The sequence below is a fragment of the Dipodomys spectabilis genome, unplaced genomic scaffold (assembly GCF_019054845.1).
Source record: "Dipodomys spectabilis isolate Male_0828 unplaced genomic scaffold, ASM1905484v1 ptg000115l, whole genome shotgun sequence".
Lineage (NCBI taxonomy): Eukaryota > Metazoa > Chordata > Mammalia > Rodentia > Heteromyidae > Dipodomys > Dipodomys spectabilis.
Window position 1 is genome coordinate 13,662,655 of NW_024870792.1, and position 23,418 is coordinate 13,686,072.

General features: G+C 35.2%; 1 protein-coding gene across 3 annotated transcripts in view; it reads right to left on the bottom strand.

Moving 5' to 3' along the window:
* Positions 1 to 2,684: 2,684 nt before the first annotated feature.
* Positions 2,685 to 23,418, bottom strand: part of Ube2e3 (ubiquitin conjugating enzyme E2 E3) — a 64,054-nt gene continuing 43,320 nt past the window's right edge. For all 3 annotated transcript variants that reach the window (XM_042688352.1, XM_042688351.1, XM_042688353.1), the window contains exons 4-6: positions 8,560 to 8,692; positions 5,053 to 5,200; positions 2,685 to 3,321 (exon numbers count right to left, since the gene is read on the bottom strand). In XM_042688352.1, the coding sequence (XP_042544286.1) occupies positions 3,224 to 3,321; positions 5,053 to 5,200; positions 8,560 to 8,692 (379 nt within the window). In that variant the 3' untranslated portion in view covers positions 2,685 to 3,223. The remainder of the gene's footprint in view (positions 3,322 to 5,052; positions 5,201 to 8,559; positions 8,693 to 23,418) is intronic.

The window sequence follows — 23,418 nt, forward strand, 5'->3', positions numbered from 1 at the left end:
CTACCAGGTCTACTCTTCCCCCATAAAGCTAACCTATCATACCATGTTCATTCCACCACTCATCTTTCTTGTATTTTTTCCTGAGTATCCTGCTTCTGAGTCAACAGCAAAAGCCCTCTCCTCCTCCCAGCACCTGCTCCCCGTTTTTCTTTTTGCTTTAGAACTTACCATCTTACACACACTGTTTTCTGGCCTGTCTCCTGACACTCAAAGGAAAACCCTTTCAAAGCAGAGATTTTCATGAGCTCTATTCACTGCCAAACTTAAAACACCTAAGTCAGAGTGAAATGAACTTCTAGAGAAGTTCATGGAGAAATGATATAAGCACAAATAGAATGTGCTATATTTATATTTAAATGTACATTTGGGATTTCCTGTGGCCAGGGAAACTGTTTCAAGAAAATAAAGACAAGGGGAGCAGGTAGGTACCTCTACCACCTCACTGAAGTCCTCTGTGCTGCTCAGTTCCTTTCTTTCATCACTGTTTTTCTATGAAAACTTAGAACCTGGTACAAATCCTCCAATCTCAACCATCGAGAACTGGGAACTTGGCTTATGAATTCAAGCCTCAGTTGTGGGACTTAAAGTGTCGGCGACTGCTTGGCAGTCCATTTCTGTGGAGATTTATGTCTTCCCTTTTTGAAGACCCGAGAGCAGCCAACAGACCCAAGTTGCTCACTAACTTGAATACTCATGAATGAGATAAATCAGAGCTGTAGAAATGATGTGCCCTATTGGCACAAGGGTAATATTAGACAGATTCTTGTTAGTTTGTTGTATTTATCTTTCTCTTAAGTGACAAAGCGGTGGGTGAGGATAAGGGACACTTTAATAAATGACTTTCAACACAGTATAATAAAGTATTTCTCTTAAAAGAATTTCCTCCAAGAACATCACTTATTTTGTTATTTTTCTAACTCTTAAAAAGATAGTCAAATGTTGCTCTTCAACAGTACAATCTATGTTCTAAGAAATGTTACCCACGTTCACTGTTGTATAAATATCACAGTGTACTACAGCCAGCTTAAGGCAGCTATGCTAGGTAATATAAACTTAAAGGATCATCACTGTCTATGTTGTTCACTGAACAAAATGGTCATCAAAAGGCATACAATTGTACATATAATAATTTCTTGTGCTACTCATCTTTTTAACCAATAAAAGATACAAGAAATATATTAAGATACCAATTAAGCTGGGTGTTGTGGACATACTTGTAATCCTCAGCAATTGGGAAGTTGAGAAAGAAGGATTTTGAGTTTGACTCCTGCTTAGGCTACAAAGCAAATTTGAGGTCTGCCTGGGCAAGCACCAAAAATGCCAAGAACCAGTGGCTCACGCCTGTAATCCTAGCTACTGAGGAGGCTGAGATCTGAAGATCACAGTTCAGTCAAACTGGGCAGGAAAATTGGTAAGACTCCAATTAACTACCAGAAAACCAGAAGTGGAACTATGGCTCAAGTGGTAGACCACTAGCTGAAGAGCTGGCCCACTGTTCAAGCCCTACGACCAGGGAGGGGGGGAAAAAAGTCCCACAAAAGCTTTGTACTCTCATCACACTGACTTAAAATTGCAGATTATTTGTTTCTGCTTAAAACAGTCAAAAGCTCAAAAGTTTTCAAATCTTTTAACCTAGTATCATTTAGTGTTCCTTTGTAATGGAAGTCTTAGGTTTGAGTGAAAAGTGGATGTCAGCTCAATTTTATTTTCACTCTAAGATTTTAATGACAAATACCCACTACTTTAATGACAGTAAAGGCAATATATGATTCAGTTATCTTGAAGCAAAGTTTTCATGTATTATCCAGTCTATACATAGTTAAGCTAGTCTTCTATTACTTTATTTAGAACTGGAGAAGATATATGCTCCTACGTGTGTGTGTGTGTGTGTGTATACACACACACACATATATATGTATATGTATGTATGCTTCTACATAAGATATGTAAACCTAAAGCTTGACTATAAAACCAAAGATAATTATCTCAGTTAATGGAAAAATGACATAATGATACTGTTTCCAAACTCCTATAGAATCTTAACATATTCGATAATAACAATTACAATGAAACAATTTAACATATAAAAACAGTACAATTCTTGTTTTCATTTGAGAAATAATATCACATATGCACAGTAATACAACACTCTACCTGAAGGGCTGACAAAGATTTTGTGATCAACTCTGCCTTTGGTGATATTGGCTGGTCATGTGTCATGATGAAGAATTGGAATGTACCACAAAAATTCAAGATCAGGATTAAGAGGGAAAAAAAAGCACCATAGAATAATCTACCAGATCAAAGTTAGTATTTGTCAATACTGCCCAATGCTAAAAAGAACTCACCAATTTGGAAGTATAATGTTCTTTAAGACATTTTCAGACTCCTGAATGAGACAGGATTTTTATTTTCTTTTTAGCATTACCAAGGCAAAATTTTATGGCTTTTTGAGACCAATGGTTTAAAATAGTTTGCATATTGAAGCCCATTGTATTCTCCCACTTAGATTTAAAGGAAAAAACTACACATTTAACAAGATTTTTCAATGTTTTCAATTTAATAATTCTTTCATTTGTACTAGTCCTCAGTAGTAGTCTTCATATCCACAACTTTATTTCATCAACAATCATCTCAGATACACCTTCTGACAAGACTCTGCTTGAAACATTACGACAGGAAACTATGCCTTCAGGAGCATGTTTATTGTGTTTGAGATGATACACCAGTGCTCTCTGAGCTACAAAGGGTAAAAGGAAATCCTCTCATTACAAACTGACAAAGGTAAAAGGTAAAACATTTTCACAACAGCATGAACCACATACTTGAGAAATAGATCTGGGCTTAATACAAATGACATAATTCCTAGTCATCTACATCTACTTTTATAACTTCATACAGATAATGAATTAGGCTAAAATGCACTATAATATTTGGTAGACTTCAGGACCAGTATCCTTAGTACATCACAAAATACATTTTGATATCCCAAAGAAGCAAGACTTGCAAGTAGGCATTTTAAACATAACTAATCTACAGCTACAAAGTTCTACTCTTGATAGCATTTACCTTTTTAGGGAGTCTCCCAGTCTCCAAAGGATAAAAGCAGAGAGTAGAATCAGTATAACATATACACAGAAGTCCGTATTGTAAAGGCTATAAAGATTTGCAGCACAGTGAGAAGATGCCTTCTGCTCCTTCACACTGCATACAAATTAGTAAATTATGTTGCATATCTCTTGGTCCACTGTCTGGCTATCCTGTCATGTTCTGCTCTGTTGGTCAAATACTGAGTGGCTATACTTCCAACCAGAGGATCCGCTGGAAAATTGAAAACAATATTAAGAGATTTGTGGTGTCTTAAACATACAGCTAGTTCTAACACACTATTAAATTATGACACTTATAATTCATAGCATTTACAACCATTTGTATATTTTAATATTCAATTTAGGAAAAGTTCCTTCACTAAATAATACTGAATTAAGTAAAACAAACTCAATATTGTTTTGTCTTTAACACACAAAAATTTTTCTGAAATCTGGCCATTTTATTCAAACAAGTATCAAAACAAAAAAATTAAGTTTTAAAATAGAAATTGAGGGGCTGGGAAGTTGGCTCAGTGGTAGAGCGCTTGCCTTGCATGCCTGAGGCCCTGGGTTCAATTCCTCAGCACCACATAAGCAAAAAGAAAAAAGCCGGAAGTGGCGCTGTGGCTCAAGTGGTAGAGTGCTAGCCTTGAGCTGAAGAGCTGAGGGACAGCGCCCAGGCCCAGAGTTCAGGCCCCACGACCGGACCCAAAAACAAAACAAAAAAATAAAATAAAATAAAATAGAAATTGAGATTAAAAGTTTTACTTTGAATTTATTTTAGAATTTGAAATGCTCTAAGTAATAGTGGAAGTTTAAAAGCAAAACAAAACAAAACAAAATCCACAGCTCTCTTCTTTCCTAAACCAAACCAACTATTCAAATTTTCTACAATTCAAACAATTGTTACTCCTTCACAGCATTTCTTTCCAGGAATTTATATCCATTTATAAGCATTGAAATATCCAGTGAGAAAATATATTTCACAGTTCCTTGCTTTCCACCTAGTGGAATGAGCTGCCTCATTTTTTTTAATAGCTGTATCCGCCAGTAATGGAGACTCAGGTGATTTCTGATCTTCTGTTTTGATAATATATTTATCTATGTTTATCTGTTCCATACACCTAACTGCTAAGCCTTAGTAATATCTTTAGTGACTTTAAAAGTTTTATGGTAAAGCTGAATTCTTTAAAAATGACCACATAGAAAAGTAACAAATCTGAAGCTCCAAATCTACACAAGACTTTTATCAAGTCTACTATCCATATTAAACTTCTTATATGGTGGGAAGGTATTTATGAAAGTTATGAATTATACACTAATGACTTTCTGAGTTTACATAATCATAATTTAAAGCAACCCTTTCATCAATCCATCATTTGAAATCCACTGTTACTACATCTAATGGATCTTGCAAAAAGGGAAAACTACTTTGTAACTGCCATAAAGCACATGGCAGCATGAAAGGAGAAAGATACTCCACAATTTAGAAAGTTTGATGGGGAAGAATGATGGGAGAGGTGACACTGATCAAGATGCACTGAATTCATAAACTGATATGTTGAATTGAAACTCCTTTGTATAACTACTTAAAGAGATACACACAAAAAAACACTAAAAAGAAAAAAAAAAAAAAAACACTGATTCTGAATCATAATGGGGTATACCACTAACAAATGAAGTTAATTAATTCAATTCAACCTGGTTTAATTGAAATGGTATTGCTAAATAACTGACAAAATGCTTTTTCTGAGTTAGGTCCTCCCTCTATATCAACCCCTCCCCCACAAACCCAGGCTGACTTCGAATTTGCTATGTGATCCAGCCTGGTCTTAAACTTCCGATCCTGCTGGGATTATAAATATGATTTTCCTACCAATAACATTTATCAATTAATAGTTAAGCTAATGAAGAAATTTACTGGTGTGTAACCTATTGTATATGCTTATAAAGATGTGCTTACCGGGGTTGCAATCTGTCAAAAGAGAACAAATAGACAGCAAAACCTTTGAAATAGTCAAAGCAGGACTCCAGTTGTCTTTAAGGATATCCAGGCAGATGACTCCCTGACTGTTGATGTTGCAGTGGTAGATTCTGGTACGGAAAGTAACCTAAGTACAGTCACAGTAAAAAAGAAATAAAATGAGTCCTTTTTTTTAGCAACAACAACTCTCAGCAACCTATCATGATGGCTGATACTAAACAATAATTCACCTAGAGTTTTAAATTTGGGTAAGCTTAATAAGAAAGTTAAAGAGCTTTATGTGATTTAACTGAAAACTTTTTTTTCACGTGGCCTAAGAATAATTACATTGGTTTTGAATAATACAGTAATTCTATGCATATAGGTATGTATGGGTATACACAAACCTTTTATACTGATGTATACACAGATACAGACAGAAAGAGAGAAAAAAATGATTTGATGTCAAATGTTAAGAGGAAAGGATAAATTTTCTTTAGAAGAAAATTGTGTTAGTTTCTCAATACAAAGAATTAGTATCAACTCAGTTTCTTGCTATATCAGAAAACAGAGGAGGTGCACTACCTGCTTTTCAACTTCTCAGTTGTTTATTTCCACAGCTGGTTCAATGCCTTGCTAGACTAAAACAATAAAATGAAACATGCAAGGTTTTTCTGGTTGCTGGATAAAGAAAACTAGCCTATCTCTACATGTGTGAGAAAAGAAGCAACAAGCATGTGAGCTTCTAAACTACCACAAGCAACAAAATAATTGGGTAGTTAATTCACAATCTGGAATTGCAATGTAAAAAAATTCCTTATCTCTTAGAATCAGCAACTGTATTACAAGTAGAATCTAGAAAGTAAATAATACACGTTCTCAGAGTGTCTTTCTAAAAATGATAGGTGAAGACAAAAAAGGAGAAAAAAAGGGAGGAGGAACAGGTAGAAGGAAATGAGGAAGAGAGGGAAAGAGAGTGAGGGAAAGAAAGGAAAAGGAAAGGGAAAAGGAAGGGGAAAGAGAAAGAGAAAGGGAAAGGGAAAGTTAGAAACAGAACACACATACTCCCTTACCAATCACTGGTTAGTTAAAATATAATTAAGCTGTGAATGAGAGATCTTAGTTATATCTATTCAAATTAAGATGATATAAAAGTGTAAGCCTGATTTCAAAGTCTTGTCATCAGAATCAAAATATAAATAAATCTCAGTAATATTCTTACATTGATTACAAGTTAAAAATGCAATGTTTTGGATATACTTGTTTAATTTTACATCTTTTTAAATGTAGCTACTGGGAAATTTTGAATTAAACTTTGCACAGTATTTGTAATACCATATATAGAATATAGGAGCATTTTATACTTAGATCAACTCAACAAGTATAGAAAATCTATAGACATAATATTCTAAGTTATTTCAGCTATTAAACAAATGAACAGAATAATATCCACAAACCAATGTTTAAAAAAGTATTCTTAAAGTTCAACACTTGGTGAACCTCAAAAAATTTTATATATATATATATATATATATATATATATATATATATAAAGCAGGTTCATGCCTGTAATCCTAGCTACCCAGGAGGCTGAGATCTGAGGATCCAGATGCAGGTCTAAAGCCAATCTGGGTAGGAAAGTGTTAGACTCTTATCTCTAATTCACTATGAAAAAGACAGAAGTGGAGGTGTGGCTCACAAGATAGAGAGATAATAATATACTATAGAGGTAATTTTTCTTAAAACAAAGATAATACCACAAATCTTATTTTGTTTCATTTATTCAACTATAGATGTTGAAGCATGCTTAATATTACATATTTCAGCAAGAGAAGAGAACCAACATTAACAAAACAGAAAATTAAAATTTTGCAATTTACGCAAAACCTAAATTTACAAATAACCATTATGGTAATCAGCATGATTTTAGAAAGTCATATATGTAAGTATAATTTGAAATCTTTATGTTAATTTCCATTTTGTGTTAAAAGGTGCTACAAAATAAGCATGTCTGAAATTAATGTCCCACATTAAAAATAATTCTACATAAAATATATCTTGCTAACTTTCCCTCCAAATGTTAACAAATTTCTAATACAAAAAACTAGGTATTGCATAGATATATCACTATTTATAAATATAGTCAAGAAGCTTGCTAAGGACTTTTGCTGTATTAGAAAACTGAGCAATGGGGCTGGGAAGGTGGCTCAGTGGTAGAGTGCTTGCACGAGGCCCTGGGTTCAATTCCTCAGCACCACATAAGCAGAAAAAAGTCGGAAGTGGCGCAGTGGCTCAAGTGGTAGAGAACTAGCCTTGAGCTGAAACACTGAGAGACAGAGCCCAGGCCCAGAGTTGAGGCCCCATGAACGGAAAAAAAGGAAAAAGAAAAAGAAAACTGAGTAATTAGTAAATATTGACACATACGTGTCACTCTAAATGGTATTGTTAAAATGAAGGGATGCCCTTTTATTTATTTAAGCAAGATAGACTCAATAGAGCTAAGAGTGTTAAGAAAGTAATTTCAAGATTTACAATCTAATAGATAAAACACTCAAAAACCTGCAAGCCTGAATTGGACAGAAATATCTCCTAGTGATAAGGAATTTTGGTATCTGCAGTTCGAGGTAAATATCACTAGGTGGAACTATTGTTCACTTGTTAGATAATGCTAACAAGAGAAATCTATATTCTTTAGGAAAATCTAACTTATAGCCCCCTTTCCCCCATGTAAAGTCACAATATAAATGATACTATATAGGGACATATGGAACCAGATGTAAAGAAATATATTTCGGCATAGTTGACAACCACAGATTTAACAATAGTCTTTTCTGCCATGATAGTGTGTCTATAATAAGGGCAATTAATTATGGTCAGGTCAGGTTTAGTTCTAGGATTACTTAACTGCTAGCTTTAGAATTTCAGGGGAAAAAATCCAGCAAAGAAGCCATTTTAATAATTGTATTTAAAATCTTGAAAAAAATTAACAGTTATTACAAGGCACAACTCAGCCCTTCTCTGTTACAAATGGCTACTGAGAAGGCAGAATGTATCCTGTCACTCTTAGTTTCCACTTCTTCATATCCACAGAAGCCACACCAAGTTTACTAAAACATCATTCATTTTTACTTGTTTTTTCATTTTTGCTTTTCTATGTTGAGAAAGACCAAATACATACTATTAATTGACCGCTTCTGGAAGCTGTCAAACAGGTTTGCTTTTTATTCTAATATATTATTTAAGAAAGGTTCACAGGACATTTTGCATTCTAAATCTGAAATTTTATTTTAAGGATGAATAAAGTAAAGTTTAGTTACAATGAACGATTAACCCCTCTGTTGAATACGAGTTATTGTAAAAGGCAGAAATCAATTACCTTCTGGATCAAAATTCTTGGTTCAGAGTTCATGAATTCATGAAGAACAAGGAAATAATACAAATTTAAGATCTAGAATATCTGATTTGAGAGAAGGACAAATATTAACAAATGCATTTCTAGTTTCTTACCTTTGGTGGCTTAAATGGATAATCGGATGAAAATGTGATATCCAGAAAAAACACACCACCTTCATACACAGAGCCTGGTGGGCCAAGTATAGTTGATCTCCATTCATAAATGTTATCTCCTTTAGGCCCAGCACTATTCAGAAGAAAATAAAAATAAGTATATATGTCTGCAGGCACTGAACGTTAATCCTTAGAAAACAATGAAGTGTTATTAAATCAGCAAGCTAAGACAACAAGGGAGAACATGTAAGTCCTAATGTGTTCATACATGCATATATAAATGTGGAAATACCTCAAATGTACAACCTACGTAACTTCACCTAGAATTTTCATTTCTTTTTTTTTAATTGTGAAAATACTGTAAAGAGGGGTTACAATTACTTGGGCCAGATAATGAGTACATTTCTTATCAAGCATTGTATCCTCCTCCTTTGCTTCCCCTTCCCATCCAAAGTTGTAAAGTTCGTTTTCGACCTAACGACTTATACATCTCATTGTTACAATGGGTCCACCTGTGTCCCTATTTAAATGATTTGTTTTTTCCCTTCCCCTCCACAAATTATACTGACATCAAATACAAGGAAAGCAGGGGTTATACTGTGTTCACCCAGAATTTTCTACTAGCATTCGACCTCATTTTCTACACACACACACACACACACACACACACACACACACACACACACACACACACACACACACACACACACACACACACACACACACACACACACACACACACACACACACACACACGGATGCATGCACCAAAAGAACTAAACACATTTTCGTCCTTTCTACTTCAGTGTTAATTTTCATATTTTACACAACTTAACAGTTACAATTCCATTAGTTTTTGTAAACATAATACTTTCAATCTACAACTTGCCTGACAAAGTTGTAAACTAATGCAGAAACATACTCATAAAAATATTTTTCTCCCACTGACAAAAATTACTTCTTGGGATTAAGTATGTCCTATGTCTTTTCTCTCTTCTTTCCTTCCCCCGTTGCTCTCACTTCTCCCTCTAATCCTCTTCTCCCTCCTCTCTCTAAGACCAGAGAGTTTCACTCTGTAAACCAGGTTGGTCTCAAACTTTTCAACCCTGCTTTGGCGTCTGCAATATGTAAGACTTGAGGTACATGCTTCCATGCCCTCTAACACCGTGTCTTTAATTCTACTTTAACACTGGTCCTCTCAGCTTTCAACAGTTGTAACAACATTTTAACAGAATGTTAAAAAAGAATGGGTTCTACTTTGAGCTTGTCTTGAGTTTGTATATGATTAAATTCAAGGAATCAATTCCTGGCTATCCCAGTAGGTAAGAGATAAATCCTCCTCAGGATATCACATATGGAGGTACACGTTCCCATGATGTTAAATTTCATCACCCAGACAAGGTATTGCCAGTTTATCTGATGTGCAGTTGCTATCCACCCCTCCCACTCCCCTCCCACCCCCACTCCCCAGAAAACCACTAAGTTAACCCTTGGGAATATACTTCAAGATCATGCAAATATCCTGCTCCTCCTCATCAAAATTTCCCCTCCCCAGGTTTAACCTCAATATGTGATTCTTTGAATTGAATTGCAATGACAACTTTGTCAAGATTTTCAAGTCCAGTACTTCCTCCACACCTAAGCCCCTTGGATCCTCTGCCTCCATTTGAATTTATTTATGTCTAGTATTATTGGCATGGTCTCGCAAATTCCTCCCCCACCCAATGCTTTATACTTCACCATTGCATTTAATTATTTGATGTTCCAATTATGTCATATTTGTTTAGTCACTATAGGTATCTCTGCCAATAAGCTTATACATCCTGTAAGAATTTTTAAACATTTCCTTCCTTTCTGACCCACAAGATGCTCTGTGCAACAGGCCTTGGAATTAGCTTCAAGAAGGTCTGTGTCCTTTTAGATGAATGTTGTCAGAAACTAGGATCTAAGTGTTAGTTGCTACAAAGTCATAGTTAAAATAATTTTAATGTAACTGAAGTAGTAATGTGCCCAATATCACAGTTTGACTTATAAATTACATATTAAAGTATTCAATAAAATCTAAACTTACATAATTGTAAGCAACCTTTCTACCCTTGACATTCTCTTCAAACATACGTTTACCGACTTCTATTTTATTCTAATTTTTCTATCATCAATTATCTTGGCTTTCTGAATGTATGGGTGTATAGGGCTGCTAGATTTTCCTTTTTCTATTTTTTTTAAAGTGTCTATGAGCTTAGTAATGATCTACAGATAATGGTATCTGATTAAACCAACCTAATTAAATAATGGAACATTAGTTAATATAACTTATGTACACAGTACTAATTTGTAAGACATACTCTAAGTTCAGGTAAATGATAAATGTATGTTCTAAAGAACTAAAGCATGACTCAGAGTGTTAAAAAACTTAGTAATACAATAAAAGCAGTTAGATTGTGTTGATCTACCTTAAAGGCACACAGATACATGTACATGTGCACACACATCTTACTCTTTTGGCCTATTTAGGAAAAATATTTTTAAATGAATAATGAAGTTTTAAATTTATACAGCAACTGGAACTAATTATTATAATAGCTCCTTATGTTTATCATTTAAGAATCTTGTATATTCTGTAAGTGAAATTCACTGTAACACAAAGAAAATAAGTATTAGTTTTATAAAAACAAATTTCAACCTGATTTAAAGGCATTCCTTACCCATGTTTTCACTTGACCAAAGTAATGACAAAATTATAATATCAAATTTTTATAGTTATAGTTGCTCTTGTAAAATGTTTCTAAGCTAAGCCAGGCGCCAGTGGCTCATAGTTGTAATCATAGCTACTTGAGAAGCTGAGATCTGAGGGTCTCCAATTCTAGCTAGCCAGGACAAGAAGTTCCATGAGACTCTTATCTCCAATGAATTACCAAAGAGCTGCAAGTGGAGCTTGTAGCTTGAGCAGAAAAGCACTAAGCCATGAGCAAAAAGCTCAGGGACTAGGCATTGAGTTCAAGCTCCAGGTCTGGGGTGCACGTGTGCGCGCACACACACACGCACACACAGTTTCTAAACTATACACTCTATATACCAGTAATCCTAATGATAATAACAACAATTTTAGCTATTGTCTTTGTATCAGTTATCATAAGTCAATTACTGTTTAAATTACCATAGTGTGCAATACACTTAATTCTCCTAAGACACAACTGAAGTGGTTAATAATGTTATCTTTCCATTTTTAGATGAAGAAACTAAGGCACAGAATTTACCAACTTTTCTTATGTTCCAGAATTACAAAATGAGAAAAGAAGTTAAACAAAGAATGTTATTTTGTTCAAAAGTGGAGCTTCTCTACCTATTCATCAGGATTTTTTACCTGAATTTCCTCTTTGAGTTTTCCAAACTCCAATTTTTTTAAAATACTTACTTGTGGCCCACAGGGAATTCTTCTCCAAAGAAACTAAATCCTTGACTTACTTACCATTCAATCATCTGAAGCATCTAAGAATCAAATAAACCTCAGCAGGGTGCCAAAGGCTCTAGCTGAGACATATTATGTTTCAAGGTACACCCCAAGAGAAATTTCTTGACACTCCTCAAAATAACCAGCAAAAAACCAGAAGGCTTAAGTGGCTTAAGTGGCCCAGTACTAGCCAAGCAATCAAACTGAGCAAACCAAAGGCCCTGAATTCAAACCCAAGTACTAAGGAAGAAAAAAAAAAAAAAAGAAAGAAATAAAAGAAAATCTCTGGGCTGAGAAGGTGGCTCAGTGATAGAGGGCTTGCCTTGCATGCATGCATGAGGCCCTGGGTTCAATTTCTCAGCACCACATAAGCAAAAAGAAAAAAAGCCGGAAGTGGTGCTGTGGCTCAAGTGGTACTGCGCTAACCTTGAGTTAAAGAGCTGAGGGACAGCGCCCAGGCCCAAGCCCAGTGTTCAGGCCCCAGGACCGGACACACAAAAAAAGAAAATCTCTGAGCTCAAGTTGGGGAATCACAGGATTTTAGGGAATTACATTACTGAAGAATGATGTTGAGACCAAAGTTCTACCATTACACATGAAGATACCAAGACATGGAGTAAAGTATTCATCTTAAATTCTCTCTGTCAGTTGGTGGGAGAGTTGAATTTCCATGCCAAATTCTTAGTCCTTAAATTTGTTTTCTTCAAGTGAGGCTATTTGTCACAGGAAAAAAAAATAATTATATTACAGCAAGATATTATATGCAATTGTTCTGTTCCCTTAGGGTCGTCAGCAGGTTGAGGCTATGCTAATGATTACTTTATGGTATTCAAAGATATGAGTTTAAGGGAGTGGGAGCTACAATCCTATTCTATAGTACTGGCTGCTTTCTATGGAGTAAGGAATAGTCACTTTTTATTCTCAGGAAACTACCCTCTGCTGGTCAAGGCATGGACAGGGTGGGAAGTGGGTAGAAGTGATAACAGGAAAAGGGAAGTTTCAGGACTGACTTCACTAATTCAAAGGAAACATTTTATTAGGCTAGCAATTTATCTGCCACTGAGATCTCAGTTGAGCAGAAAATGGGTAATAAATGCTGTCAGCTTCATGCTGATAGTTTCATGAAAGGTTCTATTTGTGATTTACTATCATACCTTTTCTCTCTTTTCTTTCTTCCTCCTCCCCTACTTGCTTACCCTTCCCCTTTCAAAGACACACACAGTCACACATTCTGGCAGAACTCTAATTCTCCACTTGGATTCTGATCCCTCTTTTGGATTGTAACCACAAGAATTCAAGGACAATAGTTCTCCAAACAAACGTCTCTAGCTGCAGAGTGGGGAACAACTCAAGTGGTAGAGCACCAGCCTAGTTAAGTCCAAGTCAAACTCCAGTACTATAAAGAAAAAAAAAATAAAAACCCTTTACCTTCTATACCCTCTACCTTTTATACCCAGCTCAAGTTATCATTGCTTTCACATTATGATTTCCTATCACAAAACTCCTTAAAAGCTTATCTCTGCATTTCCACTTTCTTTTTCAATTCCCCCTCCTCCTGTTTTTCCATTCCAAACTGACTTTCCCAAATCTCCATTGAAATAGCTCTTACCTCAAGGTCACTAATGATCTCATAACTAGATCAAATAATCATTTCTTGGTCCTAATCATTTTACTAAATTTTAAAGCACTAGGTCTATTGAAAATGAAAATAAAGTCAAAGAATTAAATAGGTATTTCACAGGTCTATGGGTAGGGTTACTAAATACTGTCAAGATGTCAATTCTTCCAACTTCATCTAGACTCGATGTACTTCCAAGAAAGACCCTAGCAAGTTACTTTGTGGTTATCAATAAACTAATTCAACTGTTTATATAAACAAGAAAAATGTCTCAGAATAGCTAAATCAGAAAAGAACAAAGTTACAGTATGTAAAACCTTGGGACTTATACTACAAAACTACAGAAGTCACCACAGTGTGAAATTGCTGGAAAGACTGACAGGCTAAGGGAACGGGACAGATAGACCAAAAAGACACATGTGGATATACTGAAGTAATCTTTCACAGGAAAGCAAAAGAATATAATGACACAAACACAGCTTTCTTAGCAAATGGCTTAAGAAATGGATAGACATATACAAAGAAGTGAATCTCAACACCAAGCTTACATCCTTCATGAAATTAATGAGTCATAAACCTGAATAAAATGAAATAGCATAAAAGAAACCCAGATAGATGTTATGAGGTATGGTGACAACATTTTAAGTATAACATGTAATCCAATTCATGAATTCATGAAAAAGTTCATTATTTCTTAAGTAAACTTCACTAAAACTAAAACCTACTCCTCTGAAAAGACAATGTTAATGCCAGGCCTGGTGGTATGTGTGTCTAATTGCAGCACTAAAGAGGCTGAGACAGGATTGTTGAGTTCAAGAACAGCCTGGACTTTGAAGCCAGACTATTCTCACAAAGAAAAAAGGCAATGTCACAAAAACAAGAAGACAAACAACAGATTAGGAGAAAATATATGTGCAAAGAACACGTTATAAAGAATTGCTATTCAAAATATACAAAGAACTCTAATAAAAATTCTGAAGTAAGGAGGTCAGGTCTGGCTGGAGCCATATTGGCCACATGGTGGATTATAGGTCTGACATCTTGTCTTCATGCTGGGGGAAGAACCCCCCACCACACACACACACATATCACCTGCTTCCCAGTTGATGGGCATGCCCGGACCCCTGGAGGCAGGGACAGGCACTTGACTGATAGGTTACTGAATGACAGTCCAGTACCTGGGACTGGGAATTTCCTGTGGATCTGTAACCTGCGCGGATCTATTTAGGTCTGGACCAGCCTAGCTGCGGGACTCCATGCCACGTGTGTCTCTCTGATCGTGTCCTGTGTCCTGTCTCCTGGTTCGTCTCCAGTCATCATGGAGTCCTAGTTCAGCTCTCCATTGGAGCTGAATTGGCTTGTTGGTATTGTTCTTGTTTTTTCTTTCCTCTTTAGCATGCTTCCTAGCTGTGTTATATGTATTTGCATGCTGCAGGCCTTAGTAATAACTGGTGGCCTGCAGCTTATTAACTGTATAATAAAGACTCCAATATTCTATATGTTAAAAGGTGGCTTCTGGGATGATTTACCTTACAACAATTCAACACTGGGAAAGAGACATCCAACTTAAAAATTAGGCAAAAGACCTGCATACAAGAAGCTACACAGGTGGCAGTATTCAACATCATTTTATCAGAGAATAGCAAACTAAAATATCTATAGAATGGCTGAAATCCAAAACACTGAGAACAGTAAATGTCATCTGATGTATAACAGAAATTTTAATCCTAAATATTATCAGTGGCTCACCCTGTAATCTCAACTACTCTAACAACTGAGAACAGAAGGATCACAATTCAAGGTCAGCGCAGGCAGAAAAAGCCCATGAAACTCCATCTCAACAGAAAAATGTTGGGAATACTGTGTATGCTTATCATCACAGTTAGAATATGGAGATTAAAAAATAGATACATCATGGTACAGAAGTGTGCCCTGCAGGAAATAAAACACTATGTCAACAAAAAAAGAGGAAAGCAGTATGACTCAACAGTGGAGACAAGAGGCCTGAGTTAAAAATCTTGGGTTACTAAGCCCTCTACTCAAATCAGTTGCTTTGGACGGTGGCACATTCTAATTATAGCAATTTGCTCCATAAGATTGAGTATATGAATTCATTTTTTCATTAAAAGTACTAAAAAGTAATGCTATATTTTATTTATCATGCTACCAGATTAACCTGGTATGTTTTCTAAATGAACAATGCCTTCAGCTTCATCAGTCTGACCCCAAATTCAGTAAGTAGAGAAGTTATTACTCCAACCTCTGATCTTTCCTATTCCAAGTGAAAAAGAGGGGTCAAAGTAAAATACTGGTCACAAAAGGTGGAAGGCCAAAAGAAAAGATTACTGTTGGAGACCTAGGGAGGTAAAATGATTGAAAGATGGATGACAGAAGGAACAAGACTACAGAAGTGATAGATAGGTGTACTATGCACATGGAGGCAAATGAATAGTCCTTCTGCCTAGAAGAGAAGGAAGGAAAAAGAGAACACAAATTAGGATAGTGACCAGGAAGCAAGTATGAAAATGGAGAAAGGTTTGTTCTGGAACAGAAGATGCAAGGTAATGCTTCTTCTCCAAGAGCAGGCATTCCCTTAGGCAGCAATGGTGAGGACTGGGTCTTGATTTGAAGAACCAGAGGAATACGAAGTAAGAGAGCAAGATTTCTGTAGCTATTACAAGAAAATAAGAATAGCCAATGATATTGCAGATTATTAATATGTGTGAAAATTAAATGTTATCAATGGTGACTGCTTTTGGAACTCAGGTCACTTATATATGTTTAAAATTCAAGTTTTGGAAAATCATTTAGCATTTATACTATTGCAGCAATCAATGAAGACATTTTAAAGATACTTAGACTCTAAAGTGTTTTGATTTTTTTTTGGGGGGGGGGGTCGGTTGTGGGGACTGAACTCTATCCCTCAGCTTTTTGGCTCAAGAGTGCCACTTGTGGCTTTTTCTGCTATGTGGTGCTGAGGAATCGAACCCAGGGCCTTATGCATGCAAGGCAAGCACTCTACCATTTAGCCACCTTCCTACCCCCGTGTTTTAACTTTTGATATCATGAAGATCCTAACAGTGACATGTTTAAAAAAATCCAATTACCACAGGGCATTTCAACTTGAGAATTGGTTACCTTAATGATTATTTTATAGATTGGGCATTATACTTATTTCATACAGGATGTGGCTGGGTTGCAGCTAGCATTTTTCTCTATAATGTTTATGGCTATGTAAAATCAAGTAAGATTATTAGTAGTTAAAATAAAGAACTTTCAGTTCTGTGAAAGTCAATTTCAATTCTATGAAGATTTATGTAAACTCATATACTTTTTACATTGTGATAAATGATGTCAACATACCTCAATGATTCTAAAATTGTATCTATTGTCTGTACAGTCTATGATAACATATATCAGAAGTGACTGTAAAACTACACCTAGTGTAAGCACTATTGAATGATAATATATTACACATTACATAATCTGACTCCATGTCAGTTTTGTTTAATTGCCTCCCAACATTAGAGATGTTTCTGAAGAGAACATGCTAACATACTAGAAGTGCCAGGATGAGTATTAGCCTCTCATGTTCACTGGTTAGAACACAAAGGAGAGGGAAAACTACTAAAAATGATCTTAAATTCAAGAGTTTAAAGAATGAGAAAAAAAATCCAAAAAACACCTTCCAAACAAAAGCAATTTATCAATTTTTAAAACCCATGCTGATTTGTAATTCCTTTCTGGAAATTCTTTTGTTTTGTTTTGTTTGTCGGTCATGGGGCCTGAACTCTGGGCCTGGGCGCTGTCCCTCAGCTCTTCAGCTCAAGGATAGCCCTCTACCACTTGAACCACAGCGCCATTTCCAGCTTTTTTCTTCTTGTGTGGTGCTGAAGAATCAAACCCAGGGCCTCATGCATTCAAGGTACCCTACCACCAAGCCACCTTCCTACCCCCTCTGGAATGTTTTTAATCATTTCCAGGAAATTGTGATTAAGAATATTGTTCTGTAAGAGTACATTCTTTTATAAAATGTGTTAAAAAAATAGTCTATCTCCTTAAAAAGTCTTGAACCATCTCTTACTAGCTTAATGTGTTATACATAAATTACTGTAAAATAAAGTTTGTTACCTCTCTACAATATAAATTATGACATCAAAATATGATTTGTGAGACCTACTCCTCTCTTTTTATATACTGAAATGCTATTTCAATATATAAACAGAGAGTGGAAAAAAGCAGCATTTATTTTCATAGTCTTTTGTTTAAAAGGATTAGATTGAACATATGCCTAAAAAAGCAGTATGTGATAATGTGACATGTACACATAAACCAGTTTACAAAATGCCAGAGAGAATCAATGAATGTTCATATAAAAAAATCTGGACGCAAAAAAATATTTTAGGCATGCCTAAACAGGTCTCTCTCTGGGCCAGGGGCAGTGGCTCATGCCTGGAATCTCAGCTATCTGGAAAGTGGAGATTATAGGGATGATGGATTGAAGCCAGCAAGGACAAAAGTTAACATGACCCCCATCTCAACAAACTGAGTATGGTGACTCATACCTGTGATTCTAATTACTAGACAAGAGGCCACTGGTAAAGAGGACTGTGGTCCAGGCCATCCCTGGGAAAGTTCTGAGAAGCTATTTAAAAAAACATGGCTCTTGCTGCTCTTTTCTAGCTCTCTCTGCTTTCTCTCTGCTCTAGCTCTTTCCTCTCTCCTCTCTTTCCCAGCTCTCTCTCTTTTCCAGGCCTTTCCCAGCCGTGTGGAGTGCCAACCTTGCCTGGCCCCAGCAGGTCTACTGAATAAACCTACCCCTTACCTGAATACCACGTGAGTGCTGCTGTTCTTACTCAGCTATCTCTCTCGCTGCTCTTTTCTAGCTCTTTCCTCTCTCTTTTTTCTCTTTTCCAGCTCTCTCTCTCATTCAAAAAATATTTAAAAAAAAATAAAAAAATAAAAAAACCTGAAGTAAAACAAAAGAGTAGGAGATGTGGCTAGTGGTTGGGCACTAGCCTAGCAAATTCAAGGTCCTGAGTTTAAACACTAGTACAAAAGAAAGAAGGAAGAGAAGGTGGAAATCGAAACAGCAAGAAATAGAAAAAATGAAAAAGGAAGGTAGGATGGAAAAGGAAGGGAAGGATAGAAAAGATCTGACAGACATTTCTTCTATTTGCAGTAGATGATGCAAGGTTCCTTTATCATCATCATCACAGTGTTTCTTCAAAACTACTATAAAACTTGTGCTCTATTATACAGCTTATTGTAACAATCATCAACAAAACAAATCAAAACAAAACAGATCTACTGTTGTCTAATCATGAGAAACACTTTATAAAACAATACAGACATTATTCACTGCAAGTACAAGTCTAATCATGGAAGATGAACTAATTTTTAAAACAAGGGCTCATTTATTACCTTCAGTAATATCCCAGAAGACTATTTTCCTCCTCTTCTATCCCATGTGTTCTAGATTTGCCTTAAGGCAAAGTTTCAGCACATTATACCTTATTTTATAAGATGTCATGGATACCATCACCAATACATATTTCGCTCTTCTCAAAGATTTCATTTTGTTTCACATAAACTACATATGGGTAATTTCTAAATCTTCAGTTGTAGCATTACATATTATCTATTACTCATTCTGACTTTGCAAGTACTTTTTGGACAGTACACTGTCCAAACTCAAAACACTCTTAACCATGAAAACTGGTCCTTCCCCAAACCAAAAGTTGTAGTACTTAATGATGGCAAAAGTAGGAGGGGACAGTCATACTCCAATTATTGGTGGGAGGGGAAAGTAATACATTTCTCAAAGATGTCTAACCACACAGATTAACAACCAGTGGTTCAGTTCCAAGAACTTTTCATTAGAGAATAGACAGAGATGTGGACAGACAGTTTAGTACTGAAAGGCTCAAAGCAAACCACCAACAGAGAAACTATAACTCAAAAGTCTGATGAAATAGTAATAGTTAAAACACTAGTTTTCAACCAACTACGATGCAGCTACTAAAAATGAAGAATTTCAAAACTTAATAATATGAAAAAAGGTTCTCATAGACTAACGAGGGAAAGCAGATTATAAAATTTATATCCTAGTAATTAAAAATATTTCTATGTATCATGTTTTTTTAAATGTTAACAGTGGTTATGTCTTTAGTATGATATAGCTGATTTTATTTTTTGCTCTTGTGTATTACCAGATATCTTACAATAATTATACATTATTACAATAAACATTTTTACATGGTAATTTCATTTGTTCCAACTGTGCAGGCATAATGAGTTTCAAACTTTCTTCTTTGCTGCTTCCCCTCCCCTAGTTTCTGAATAATCTTGTAACTTAAGAAGGTAAGCAATACACTACACCAGAAAAGCTTGAAAATCACATAAACCCTAAAATGTGGTTACATTTACCACACCTGTGACACAAAGCAAATTAGACAACTGTTCCCTCATCTATGTGTGGTGGCATGAAGGCAGCTTAGCTTCCCACCAAGATGACATTAGGTTATGGATGTTTAGAATGGAAAGTTCTTAGAAGCCATTCAGTATAAGTCCATTGTTTTACAAACTCAGAAACTCATTTTGGGAACTTGCTCAAAGCCATTAGTGGTATGTGGCAGACATGAGTTCTGACCTGCTTCTTGACTCCAAGCAGCTACTGTTTACCAGTATACTTGAAAAATTCCTTGAGTCTTATCATGATGTTTTTCTCCTGACTCTTTCAATATTCTTTATTTGACTTATTTGAGAAGGTCTTAATGATAGAAGACCAGCTAGAGGAGCACACAGCTTACAGTGAGGTCAGAAGACATTAAATGTGTAAAACAGCCACTGAAGACACAAGAAAGTGACTGAATTTTCACAACTTTGAGTTAAGAGAAAAAGACTGAGCCATGTTCAACATACTTTCCTGTTTACTAAGACAAATTAATTTTTAAAAACTTGTAAAGTTAGCATATTATTGAAAATTGATAAGTTAAACTAAAGAAACGAGATGACTAATTGCTGTAATCCCCAGAATGGATCTTGTAACAGGAGACACTAGTGAAAAAAATGGTAAGATTTAAATAAAGAGTAGTTCGGTTAACAGTAATTTGCCAACATTAATTTCTTAGTTTCAACAAGTGCTACAGAAGATTTCACAACTAATTCCTTATCTAAACTTTCTTCTAATTGTCTGAGGGAAAGACAACACTATAAATAGTATACAGACCAGATGTCTGCAAATACTTAGCACTTTATGAAGGTGGAGGTTTCATATATGCTAGTACTCTTCCACATCACACTGTCCCTTGATAGAGCCTTGGCTGTCATTCAATTCACCAACTAACTGAATGCACAGATTATCAACATAATTCTATTTGACAAAACTCTACTACAATTTATGGCATTAATAATCCTTCTGTTGCATAGCACTTGAAAAAACAATCTGATAACTAATTTAATAATTAGTATAGAATTATACTGAACATAAATACTGTAGTCAAAGCTTTTATTACCATTCAATCAATGTCTATAAGGTTCAAGTTCTATTTGACACCCCATGAGGGCTAAAATCTATTCGAGGGAAAAATAAAGCCAGTTAATTTTTGAATCATTAGACTTCATTTCATATCTTCAGAGAAAATAAAATTTGCTGATGCATCAGAAAAAAAAATCTCTAAGAGCTACCTACAAAAATTCAAGTCTTCTGATCTTCTAAGGTACAAAATAATTTCATTTACTGTATAGTCCCTCTTAATGAGCCTAGCAATATGACAATAAAGCAAATGCCTTTATAAAAATCCTAGGAACTGTTGTGCTAAATGACTTGAAACTATGATTATTATAATTATCATAGCTACTGAGAAGTGTTTGTCATTAGACTAAGCAGTTTTCCCAAAATTTTAAACCTGTAATCCATCTGAAATCTCTAGTGATTACCCATTCTCATATTTTATATTACACTTTACACTAAATAGATATTTTATTCTATCTGAAAGGTTTGTATGCTACAGCATTTAATATCCCTCAAAGCAGTTAATGCTTACCATGTAACAAGCTGCTCAATAAATGCTTGCTGAATAAATGTCAAGTGCAATAAAAGGCATCATGACACAAAACTCACTCTTTATAAAAAAAGCTAGATATTGTAACTTTGATGGGGATAAAGGAATAAATGTCACTTGATTAAGTTTACAGATATCAAAATGGCTAAATGCAATGCAGCATAACATCACATTTACAGAACTAAAGTTAATTCAATGTTCCATGAAGGATGCATTGCTACTGCTTAACTGGGTAAAGCAGGAAGCTCTGTGAATGTTACTTACTGTAAGACAGTCTCAATTCTTCCACTAAAAATATACAAAAGAAAATAATCAACAAACATTTGCCAATCCTACAGATTTTTAGGGATGTTAAGGAATGGGTAAGTTAAAAGGTGTTACACTGAGTAAACCTAGTCACAACCATCTATACACTGAAACCTTCAAACTACAAGGACATCTAGGAAAAGGCAAAACTGTCATGTCAGAAAAAAAAAGGTCAGTGGAATGCTACAGGTACAACGTAAGAACAGGAAGAAGAGACTGATATGACCAAACAAAATATGTTCTGATATATACTATTTGACTGAAAATTATTAAATTTTAATTTCCTATTTCTTAGGTAGAAAAAAATAAGTTCACAATTTCATTCTTAAAATGTACTGTTAATACAAAAACAAATAGAAAGACCAACAGAAGACCCAGAAATAAAACCACACAGCCAAAATACACACTGGAGAAGTCAGCCTTTTCAAGAAATGGAAATCAGGTTAACCACACACAAGACTGAAACCAGACTCCAAGAAATGTACTCTTTATCTAATTTATATAACTGTAACCTCTCTGTATACCACCTTTACAATAATTTTTTACAGAATCAATACCAAATGAAACAAAAATCTTTAAGATCTAAAACTCTGAGATTGATTAAAAAATGCAGGGAAAACTTTGGAAGATATTATCAGGTAATTATTTTCTAAATAGAACAAATTGATCTGGAAATAATAACAAAAACTGACAAATGAAAATGTATCAAGTTAAAGTTTCTGTGGCTCCAAGGAAACAAATATCAGAATCAAGAAATAACCCACAGAAGTACGGAAAATGTGTACCAACTATTCAAGAAATATAGGATTCATAACCAGAATATACAAAAATAATAATAAAAACAAATAAGAGAACGAATTGAAAAGACAGTTCTTATGTACCTCAGAATACAACCAGCTGATTCAGGAAGAAATGGTCACATCTTTAGTCATAAAGGAAATGCAAATATGCAAACAAAAATAACACCAAGATGCCATCTCACCTCAGTCAGAAGGAAAACAATCAAGAAAATAAACAACAAATGCTAACCAAGGATGCAGAAAAAAAGGAACCAAAAAATACCCCTCCCCATCACTAGCTGGGCACATGTATCTGAAGGATAGTGAATTAATACACAGAAGAAATAGTACATACCCATGTTTACAGTGGCTCTATTCAAAATGGCCAAACTCTGAAGTCAGAGGAGGTACCCAACAACTGGATGAATGGATTTAAAAATATGGGACATATATACTATGATATATTACTCAGCCATAAAAAAAAAAGCAATTATCTTATTTGCAGAAAACTAGATGGAACTCCAGAGTGTGCTGAACAAGATAATCCAGGTCGGAAAGCTAAATACATGTTTTGGTTAATCATCTAAAATGATGGTGATAATAATGATGACAATGTTAAGACTGATATGGAAGAGGAAT